This window comes from Branchiostoma floridae, chromosome 18, assembly GCF_000003815.2.
Source record: "Branchiostoma floridae strain S238N-H82 chromosome 18, Bfl_VNyyK, whole genome shotgun sequence".
NCBI classification, from domain to species: domain Eukaryota; kingdom Metazoa; phylum Chordata; class Leptocardii; order Amphioxiformes; family Branchiostomatidae; genus Branchiostoma; species Branchiostoma floridae.
Genome location: NC_049996.1, coordinates 15719007 through 15729983, shown reverse-complemented (window position 1 = coordinate 15729983; position 10977 = coordinate 15719007). Strand labels below are relative to the sequence as shown.

General features: G+C 40.5%; 2 protein-coding genes across 2 annotated transcripts; one reads left to right on the top strand and one right to left on the bottom strand.

Annotated features, from left to right (window-relative positions):
* Positions 1-1938: 1938 nt before the first annotated feature.
* Positions 1939-4585, top strand: LOC118405480 (polyamine-modulated factor 1-binding protein 1-like). Its single transcript, XM_035804983.1, has 3 exons — positions 1939-2293; positions 2852-3754; positions 4390-4585. The coding sequence occupies exons 1-3, from the start codon at positions 1939-1941 to the stop codon at positions 4509-4511; spliced, it is 1380 nt and encodes a 459-aa protein (XP_035660876.1). The 3' UTR covers positions 4512-4585.
* Positions 4586-8549: 3964 nt separating this feature from the next.
* LOC118406207 (NADH dehydrogenase [ubiquinone] 1 beta subcomplex subunit 3-like) lies at positions 8550-10225 on the bottom strand. The gene is made up of 2 exons (XM_035806111.1): positions 9988-10225; positions 8550-9055 (listed from the first exon to the last, which is right to left on the bottom strand). The coding sequence occupies exons 1-2, from the start codon at positions 10113-10115 to the stop codon at positions 8908-8910; spliced, it is 276 nt and encodes a 91-aa protein (XP_035662004.1). The 5' UTR covers positions 10116-10225; the 3' UTR covers positions 8550-8907.
* Positions 10226-10977: the final 752 nt, after the last annotated feature.

Genomic DNA, 10977 nt, shown 5'->3' with positions numbered 1-10977 from the left:
ATGGGCAGGGTTTCTACACAAGCGATCGCCAAGCAATTTGCACCTGCACTGTACACACAAACATGGATATGTTCTACTGTACATATACGACACGACCACACGACGTGAACTAGAACCGTTTAAACCTCCCTGACTAGACATAGACTGTGGCCAAACGATTTGATAACTGTTCTACTGAAGAGTGTCTCTTAAGAAAGACTGATGTTTCCAGCAAGGGAGTGTTGATATAAGCTGACCACGGTAAGATAATCTTAGCCTATTTCTAAAATCCTCTTTCTTTACTTTTGGACAAACTTATTTTTTTTCAGTGCTTTATACAAAGAAAAACAGGTAAGGTAGCCCAACAGTCTTTTAGGCCGTAGGGACAGTGAGTTGTGTGATAATGGGCACGGTGTTGGCGGAACCCAACCCATTCCTTCCACTGCCATACATCTGCAACTAATGTCGTGAAATGTACCTTTTCCAAGGGCACAAGATCGGTTGCATGACAGGATTCGAGCCCAGGACCTATAGGTTGTGGGCCGAATATCATGCAAAGTTTTGCAGACGACCACATGACTCCGATATCTTGAATTTGATTGCAGCCCTAATTATATAACCATTCATTGCTTTAGCACTACTTCATGCTACACTACATGTGTCAGCTACGGTACATGTGGCTTCACAATATTTAAGTTTGTCTTTATAATAGAAAAAAAATTGGCACTACTAGGGGTAAGGGGTAAGATCTTAACATACAGGAGCAAACTGAGGCTGAAACACATCACATTGATTGACAACATGTGCCATTGCCAATGGCAAAGTCACGGACATGACGTTTCCGTCGCATGGAGTCATGGGATAGTATCTCTATGGCAACCAGCTGTTTTGCCTTTCCATGACAACCAGCTGTTGTCGTTACTTGCGCAATTGCCGAGAAGTGTGTTTTTAAGCTGGCCATGGGCCCTTCAATAGTGTAAATAACCACACACGGACTACTCTGCCTGGGTCCTCACTTAAAAAGTGGGCTGAACTTGAACAATTGCAACGTTTGTTCGATGGTAATTTATTGTATTAGCATGAAAGCTCATCTGTGTTGATGTAGTAAATATTGAAGATTTTCCAATGTCTTACAACACTAAATGTAAGACAGTGGAAAATCTTCAATATGTAATTTATTGTAATAGTGAAAATGTGGCTGTTCCGAGAGTCGCGTTTTGTAGATAAGCCACGTTATCAGTCTTCAAATCTTCGTCAGTAGTGATAGGTTTTGTCTGTATCTGTTACTATTACATGTACTTGTAAAAAGTTCTTGATGTACCCTGCCCTTAGACTTCTTGGTAAAAACCAAAGTTCTGAATCAAGCCGCTCAAGATACGATCAAGTTAGCCATCCTTTGCGTATACGTTCCTCTGAAAAGAAAATATGCGAAATTTGTTTCGATTTCTTCATTTTGGACACCATTGGCGTTTTTTATTGGCGTCGTAACTGCTTATTGCGTGTTTATGGCTTATTTGTGCAAAAAAAGAAAGAAATCATTTAGTAACAGCAGGGAAAAAGAATATACAGGGGCTCAGAAGCCTAGGTTTTTAAAAAAGTAATTCTGAGATTTAATCGTGTTATGTAACACACATACAATTGATGACACGGTGTCGTCATTCCGTTGCATCTGTTTAGTGGTGTCCGGTACGTGTTGTTGCTAGGGCATACAACATTTTTGCTTCGTCACTTCTCCTGGGGTTTCATTAAGAACATTCATCAAAAACATCAATCTGACAAGTTACTTTATGTGTTTTCAATAATTCAAGTTCTTTTCCTCCTCAGGGGACCTTTTCTTTTGTCTGTCGGCCACAAGGGACAACAAGAGGGCTGTGATTCCTCAAAGGTTGGACATCGCTGGATATTGGATAATTGACCGAAAATTGGCAAACCTCACGCTCGCCCTGGTTTGTTATCACCATGACGACCGCTGTGGAGACGCCGAAAATAGTCCAATTACACGAGGAGTTTTATTCGGGCGCGGAGCAGCAGCGGTTACAGAAGAAGGCAGCCCAGTACGAAAAGAACATCGCCGATCTGACGGAGAAGATCAAACAACTTGAGAAAAAGAACAAGCAGTGGAAGCTGAAGGTGGAAGACATCGCGGAGCAGAAGAAGAAGATAGCCATGTCTACAAGAAAGAACAGTCGGGCGTTCGATGATGTCAGTCATCGTCTTGCGGTGATGACAAGGAGACTTGAAGATTCTAAGAAACAGGAGAGCACGGCGGTGAGACAGGCTGACGAGGCGAAGGATGAGGCCAAGGGACTGAAAGGTTTGTTTGTTTGTTTGTTTGTTTATTCTTTATCTGGTTTGGTCATTCTTACCTAGCTTGAGTACTATCCTCCGTAGTGACCGATGGCTCAGTATTTTCATTTGCTATAAACCGCAGTTAGCAAGCCAAAGAATGAACCAGCTGTCACTACGGAGGATGGTACTCAGGCTAATTCTTGCCTCTATCAGACTTTTTAGGGTGACTATTTTGCAGTTCAATTAACGTCTAACTGTAATGCATTAATCTATCTAAATAAGGGTTATGTTGCTTTGTATGAGGGTTGAATTAGAAAAGGCTTGGTTACATGTTTATTGAAGTTTTGTCCTTGAAAGCGATTCAACGCAAGGGTTTGGGGCTTCGGAATCCTGGTATCGATGTCAATGCATAGCACTGGGCAAATGAAACCGAATTTTAGATGATTTTTGAGAGGAAAAACCCGTTAGTTAAACTTATAACGTATACCGTTTCGTTGAGTGAAGACACTCGTTTTGCACAACCACAGCTTTAAGTTTCGGTGACCGTCTGTTTTCAATAACTGTTTTGCATTCTCGCTTTCAGTAACTCTACAAAAACTCCAAAGGGAGAAAGACCTTCTAGAGAGACAGAAGGAGAATACCCTTCGTGAGCGGGACTCCGCCGCGTCTCTGTACGTAACTCTGGAGAAAAACGTCTCGGAACTTAAGAAAGAAAACGACGACCTCAAATCTGCCAAGAACCGCGCTCTCCAAGAGAAAGACATCATCGAACAAGAAAGAGACACTTACAAATCCAAAGCAGAGATCCTCGAAAAGAAGCAGAAGGAGTTAATGAAAGAGAAAATTGAGCTGGAAGACGATATGAGCGCGATTGTTCGCGAGGCGCAAAGAGGAAAGGACAGTCTTGAGATCGAGAAAGAACGGCTGGTGGAAGAAAACAAGGGACTGAAGCTACGGGCGGAGCGAGCCGAGAGAAAAATAGACGAGAGCTTCAGCAGCCACGTGGAGCTGGAACGGGAACACGAGTATCTCATGTTGCAGAACGAACAGGCACTGGAGGAACGAGATATCGAGAGGACCCGGACCGCGCATCTGTCCAAGCTTCTGGAGAAGACGAGACGAGAGAAGGCCTGGGCCATGGAGAGACTGGAAATCGCTATGATGGACATCCAGATGTCGACCATGCAGCACCAACAGCAGTCGGTAGGAGTCATGTGTGACATGGCGGACGAGAGGCCGAGTTCAAAGAACAGGGGAACGCAAACCACCTATCGCGCGTGCGTCTTCTGTTTCCGGAACACCAACAATATCAACGGTCGCGGCAACTTACAGAGAGAGAAGGAACCCAAAACGTCGGTCAAGTCCAAGATCCCGCTCAAGATTGAGGCGACAAAGACGCAGAGCGAACCGGACCTCGACAAGACTGCGCAGGCAACGATGACGCCAGACGACAACTACGCATCTTTTGATGACGACATGACATCGAGTACGTCACAGGTAACTTTGCCTGGGCGTTGGATTTGGGTGCCAGAGTTCGGTGTTCACACGCACGAAGTCATACGGAGATATATCAAACCCCAAACAGCTCGATTCGAAAGTCTTCCCGAACTTGATAATAAGTGCGGAAACAAGATGTTGCAATAGAATGAACAGTGCACCGCATTTTTACGTTGGCCCTATAATTGAGCAATGGCAGGTGTAACGATTCTTTGTCTCGGTGGTTTTAACAATAATCTGTTCCATAATTTCTAAAACAATTTAGTTTTGGATACACTAAATTTAGATATAAATTTGTATTAGGCTACTACAAACTTATCCTATAGTCTACGCGAGGTGACCCAATGACTTGTAAATGTCAGCTTCCGCCCATAAGGCGTCGCCAAAAATCATTTAAAGGAGAATGTATATGGTGCTAAAACAGCAGTGATTGATAAACTGTATTCGTCAACAAAAAGGTGTACAGTATGAGGGAATAACACAAGCCCCCAAACGCACAATTCTATATCACTAAAAGACGTTTCTTAAGATCACCGGTGTCAAAGCTCTTGAACTTTCTTTTCGCAAATTTAAAGTACTTTTTGCACATTCATTTTGCATGTTGCACATTGTCTTTCGTTTCAGGACAAATCTACGACCAAGACGAAACGACAGCCGAGACGAGTGAACTCTTTCCAATAGACAGACCGACCGGACGGCGCAACAGGTACCTGGAGGACATCCTGCGGATATACACACTGGACTGACAACCACCTGCACAAATAACATGAAAGTTCATCTGTGTTGGTAGAAGACATTCTGGAAAAGTTAAACTGCAATCTCTAACCCAAATTGGACTTATGGGATTTTCGAAAGACTGGGCTATATATATTCAGTCGAAAATTTTGGTACATCCAATTTTCTTGTTGGATACTACAGTTTAACTTTTCCAGAACGTGCACAGATGTGAACTTCACGGCCAACGTCATAGTTTCAACACAATCTGTTATTTTTAACGACCTTTCCGACAACTGTACTGTATCTTAATTTTAAGACTCTCCAAGCAGGGCTCCGGCTGTTTTTGACGCGTTAAAAGTGTTACTGTCGGTCTTTCTATTTTGTACTGCTTTCTTCGTGTGGCCGCTGGTCAGACGCAAACGGTATAAAATAGACAGTCCGACAAAAACGGCCAAAACATGTCAAAAACTGATCCAGAGTATCGGAGTGGAGTATTTGAGGGTATCTGAAAACTGATCCAGACGAAATGTCAGGTTCAGAAACATACGTTTTGACACATTCAAACATACATACGTTTTGACACATTCGTTTTGCATGTTGCACATGTGTATTGTTTCAAGTCTGTATTAAAGAAACGACAACCATGTGACGAACTCATAAAAAAGACTCACACAAATGGACGACTGTTGATCCGGAGAAGTGAAAATGACGATATTTTCAATGGACAATATTTTCTGTGCTGGGGAATTCCAGATGCTTCGATGGATTGCGTGTATGGAAATTTGCTGGGTGTTTCCATAAATGTATGTACTATGACATGTTTTCAGACGTGTTCTGTAAACGGCATGCGCATTTGGGGCTCTGTGGTCCTACTGCTTGTCTTTCAAAAACTTCTTGTTTCGACAGACTTGTCGATTATAAATGGCTATTTTCTGCGTGAAAGAAGTAATTGTAGAATAGATAGCAAGACATAGCTTCATATGTTAGTGATAGTGTTCTTAACTAAACTGCTGAGCTGTAATTAGTACCTTTTAAATGACGTGTATCCGAAACTGTAAAGTAAATGAACATTGCGTATATCGAAATTAACAAAAGATATGAAAATAGTCTATTAAATACATGTAATATACAGAAGGGCTAATAATGACTTGAATTAGTCATTGTTCATGTAAAAGAAAGTATGATATTTAGATGATATTAAGATGTGAATATGGTCTTTAACGATTACAAAATGTTTGTGAAAAAGATGTAATTGTAAGTACTATGTAGAGTAAAAAATGTTACATTAGTTAAATTTAAGAGTGAATAGTGTGTTTCTGTAAAGTTGTATATCACAGTACGTTCATATACTCTCCAAGCAGAGGTTATGCTGCGGCTGTTTTTTTAGTTTTTATCGGGCTTTCTATTTTGTATTGTATATTGTATTGTCAAAACTTAACTGGCTGGCGGACTTCAAGAACATGACAAAATAGAAAGCCCGATAAAAACGACTAAAAAACGTTAAAAACAGCCGGAGCCTAAGCTCTGCTTGGAGATCTATGTTCATCACTTTCTTACAAAAGTTTGTATATTTTGTATACTATTGAAGCAAAACACAACAAAATGACAAGTGGGCAACCAAAGGTGGTCCCGCAACAAACATTGTCACCTTAACTCGGTATAACCTGTCCCTGTGGAATTCAACTGTTCCACATCATGCCATTTTGTCCATTCTAAGAAGCCAGGACCATGAATTAATAATGGCTAAAGGAAAACCTTGTTTGAGATAAAAGGTAAAGCACTGCCATTATGGGTCATCGGGACAGACACAATCACTTAATTATAGATAATTGGACACATATATTGATTCATCGCCCTCTGGTGTCATCCTGTCAAATGATGGGGACGATTGATGAAAAACAGACATCAGTAACGTAAAAACGTGAACTTTCCACCATCTTGAGTCTTGACGGTGTATAGAAATCCTTACTGTACATCATCAAATTCTTGAATGTAATCTGAACTTATTATAATCCTACTTTATATGCTTATATGCACTTATTATATGCATTTATTCTTTATCAATCTGGAAACCATTCGATGAACAAGACTTGTATATTGATGTTATAAACAGATAGTATTGTATATCAAATTGTATAGGATATTTGAAGTTTATATGTTATGTCATACATATATATGTTGTATCCAAAGCTAAATATGCATGTTTCCATAGCTAAAGTATCCTATAGATTTTATATATTGATATTCCTGGTGATGTAAGGAACAGGGTATTTTGATAATAATAGATGGAGATGTTGTGGAATGCTGTGTAATAAATAACAAATATGTTTCATGTAAATGTATGTAAGTTTTCATCATATGCTAATTAGAAAGGAACTTTTAATATCACCCATACACATACGTCCCTTGAAAAGGTTACTGCACGTACATTTAAGTTTATGCTAGTAGTAAAGTTCTCAATCATTTCGAAGTCAAGAGTTTCCTGTATCTTTGAGTTCACAGCTGAAACAATCGTAGAAACACAATATTATAGAGCATATGTCCACAGTATTAAGCCGTCACTGCAAAAACTAAAAGCGCAAGCAAAAATTTTAAAATTTACCAGTACCACAGAGCCAGTGAAGAAACGCTCAATTGCAGCCACGTTGAGAAAAAAACGTTCACCTCTAAAAAGTCACAGCAAAATACATGTATAGATTATATACCAAAGTTGGATCCTACATCTGCTAGGTTAAATTGTGCCTATTGGAGGGGTGGGCATAGCACAATGAGTTTGTTCTCTATATTTGTACTGACACAAAACCTGGTACAGCCATGCCCCCTAGCGGCTGACTTAGACAATGCATGCTGGCAGGATGCCCAGGTAACGTCAAGTACTAAGTGGCTAGTGTAGTGACATACATACAACAAGACTTATTAGAAGCAGAAAATATCATAACTCTATCTATGAAACTAGTCCTTGCAGGGCTTAATACTCATGATTTTTTTTTTCTTAAGTATGTGAGCCGACATTATCTTACTAAGGGGCGAAATGTTACTACGTCTTCCATACCCCCTACATTATAAAAATGCTTGGTACCATTAACAACAAGTCACAGTTTATCTGTAGTCTGTACCAAACTCCCGCCCGGCCGAATTAGGGGACTTTGGCCATTGCAAGTTAGGAATAAAAGTCTAGCCTAGGAGTGTTGGCCAGCATGGTTGCAAACTGTACTCCTCAGCCATCCAACTCCTCTGGCATGTTTTCTGTTTTATTTGGCCATTTTTCACTTTTTTTCCAGCGACCTGTGGAGGCTAATTTGTCTGGGCAGAGTCCATTTCACAACATCGCCAGCCATTGGATGGGCTATTGTTTTCAAAAGGCCATGTTTATACCTACCTGCGCCGGGCACATTGAGTCCCATGCGAAACCAATTACTTATCGGTTAGATACAGGGCTCCCGCAAGCGTCCGTTTTTCCGTCAATTTGCTGCGTCCGACAGAAAAATTTTAAAACCAATCCGTCAACCTTGACGGACGAAAATCCTTGGTGGAAGCTACAGGCGGCTTGGGGACGCTGTCCACGGTCGGAAAAGCCACACACTGTTTGTTTTGCTATTGTTATGATTGTTGACAATGTGTGTCGGTGCCCTTTCGCATACGATAATCTCATTAAAACCCGTTTTTCAAGGTCTCGGGTTAAGCCGTTCTAATTAATTTTCGCGGTTTTCGCGACGATTGTAATTGGCTGACGGAAAAAAAAATGAGCTGGCTAAAGCCCTGGTTAGATACCAGTATTAGTCGTTTCACTTTCAAGAATCGAGTACTAGCAGTAGCAGTCTGTTTGCAATGCAGCTAAACATGACACGAATGAGCAAAATGACACTAGGTCTTCCAGCAAAGTTTAATTACTGCAGTTTGCAGCAGATCTTGTTTACACTTCAAGATTTCTTGTCAACATCCACACAAATACAATGTATGCTAACATTTGGTTATATCACATTTTTTTCAGTCAAAAAGTCAAAATAATGTGTATGTTTCAGCTACTATAGGTAGCATACTAGAATGCCGACCAATTTTTAATGTATTATCATAATACAGAAAATAAAGTTGAACGTTGTCATCAGTTGATTTAAATCACAAGATGTAACTACGAAGACACAAGTTCCCAGCTGCACAATCTGTCCAAGAACATCCCTGGATTGGAGTGGAACAGTCCTGTTTTTCTCTTGACATCTTGGAAACTCCAGACCAGTCCACAGCCAGAAAAGGGGTGTTGTTGATCATTATGATATGATGCTGGGTTGGATCAAGGAGTTTGTCAATGGTGCCCTGGATTAGAGTGGAACAGTCCTAATTTTCTCGACATCTGGGAAACTCCAGACCAGTCCACGGCCAGAACAGGGGTGTTGTTGATGATTATGAAGCTGGGTAGGATGGAGTTCGTTAATGGTGTCCGTGGTCATCACTGCTGAAGAAAGCCTTCTCCACGGCCAGTGCCACCAAAAATGCGGCGAACCCGTACTTGAAGCCACGAAACGCCATCATGGGGAAGGTGATTCTTGGTAAGTGTTGGAACCTCCACGCTTCGTTCCTACACACAAAAATGATCAATGTGTTATATGTTGGATCAAGGTATGTTGTCTTTGGAATCTAAAATTATGATTAGCATTATGAATTTAAAATGATTAACAGATTGTCTAGTGTTGTTGAGTTACTTCAAATCAGTCTAATTTTTTCACACTATATACTCTGACTCAGGCTTTTAGCTAGGAATTAATTTAGGGCGTCCAAAGTAATCGGAGTGATCTGCGGCGCGAGCATTGTAGGGGGTCCGTGGGTTTCCCCCCGGAAACTTTTGACATCATAACCCTCTGAAATACTATTTCCTGCATTTTGAGGTGCATATTTTGTAGAATTCAGCCAAGATTTTTTTGTGTCTGTTACAATATGTTTGCCCTGACTGAGGCTGGGAGGAAAAATTTGGGCGTCCGTAGTGCGTCTTGCTTAAAACTAAGTATTGCGTCCGATTTCTTATGTTTGTTAGGACAGTGCGTCTAAATGACGCGTTGACGCATGCCTAGCTAAAAGCCTGCTCTGACTAGAGTCTGAGAATGTTTAACTATGAAACTCAATGAGAGTTCAAAATTATTAAGTCTTAGATATTCATTATCATAAAAATAAGTCCTATATTAAAACATTCAGAACTACTTTGATAACACAAAATAAGCTAAATTTAAGAAGATTGAATTATAATCCGTAATTCTCAAAGTATAAATAGCTAGATTTAAAAGTACGTGATGCAAATTCACGTAACACTTTGTGCTATTCAATAATATTTCCATGTTCCCTATATAGAATAGACTGAGCTGCTAGCAGCTTTGTAGTGGTTGCAAGTTGCAGATTGCAGAGTACACTAAAAGGTAGGAATAGATGCAAACTACACGTAAAATCAAGAGAAACAGGGCAACACACACATAAGCTGAAAAATCATACTACATGTACAAACGAAAATCGCATGCAAACCTGAGCCAAGGGTCGTGTAGTCCTTTCGCGTGTAACTTTCTCTGCACGTCTTCTAGCGGCGTTCCTTGGATCTTATAGATCCGCCAGTCTGGAATCTTGAGCTCCTTAGGAGGACCGTCTCCTCCCATGTTGGCAGGTCTGGCAGAAGCTAAAACAGTGAAAATGTGATGTTTTTTTCTTCCAAGGTGCTTCGCACGACCTTCCAAACCAAGATGGCGGAACCTGACGCAAACCTCGTTCCCAAACCTGGGAACGAGGTGACACAATTTTCCATTTTCACACAAAAAAAACGTTAAAAAAATAAAAAGTTCATACCAAGTGTTTATTCTTCACACTTCTTTAGATATTCAACCTGCAAATCTTTATTTTATGGACAGAAGTTTGAAAAAATTAGGACGCTTTGTGACCTTCGACCCGAATGACCTAAACCCGGAAGTGAGTCAGACAGAGAAAGGGGAATCCCCCGGGTTTCGGTCGCTGTGGATTGCGCATTTCGGGACTTTTCCAGAGCCTACACAAACTTACGTCAATGATGACGTGGTAAGTACATTCCCCTTCATTTAGTTCCTTGTTTCACATTCGGATGGACAGGTAAAGGAATGAATCTCACCTTAGTTTAGCCCATCTTATGGGAGACTACGAGTACGAGTGATTTGTTTGTTGCTGTCAGGAAACAAAGAGCATTTCCTTGGGAACATGAAAGGTAAGTTATCTCAAATCATAAGCCACCAACTATCCTAGACTATTTTACAACAAAAGTAGATAGCAAAATCTTCCAAATGTAAGAGGTGGTTACCTCAATTGATTGAAGAACTATTTTGAAAGATTTATGCGATGGTCATAAGTTGATGTTTGTTTTGTGATGGGGTCGTCATGTTATAACATGTTTGTATAACACAACGATTCAGGAGCAGGTGAGAGATGATTGAGTAAAAAAAGATCCAACGTTTCAGGAGTTTTTAAAGTGATTGGGCACGACTTTTAAAATCT

What these genes read in the sequence shown, in the direction of transcription:
- LOC118405480 (XM_035804983.1), top strand. Translation starts at nt 1,939, where the DNA reads ATGACGACCGCTGTGGAGACGCCGAAAATAGTCCAATTACACGAGGAG. An exon ending in TGAGGCCAAGGGACTGAAAG is followed by an intron (nt 2,294 to 2,851) that starts GTTTGTTTGTTT and finishes TCTCGCTTTCAG; the next exon opens with TAACTCTACAAAAACTCCAA. An exon ending in TGATGACGACATGACATCGA is followed by an intron (nt 3,755 to 4,389) that starts GTACGTCACAGG and finishes CTTTCGTTTCAG; the next exon opens with GACAAATCTACGACCAAGAC.
- LOC118406207 (XM_035806111.1), bottom strand. Translation starts at nt 10,115, where the DNA reads ATGGGAGGAGACGGTCCTCCTAAGGAGCTCAAGATTCCAGACTGGCGG. An exon ending in CTACACGACCCTTGGCTCAG is followed by an intron (nt 9,056 to 9,987) that starts GTTTGCATGCGA and finishes TTTTGTGTGTAG; the next exon opens with GAACGAAGCGTGGAGGTTCC.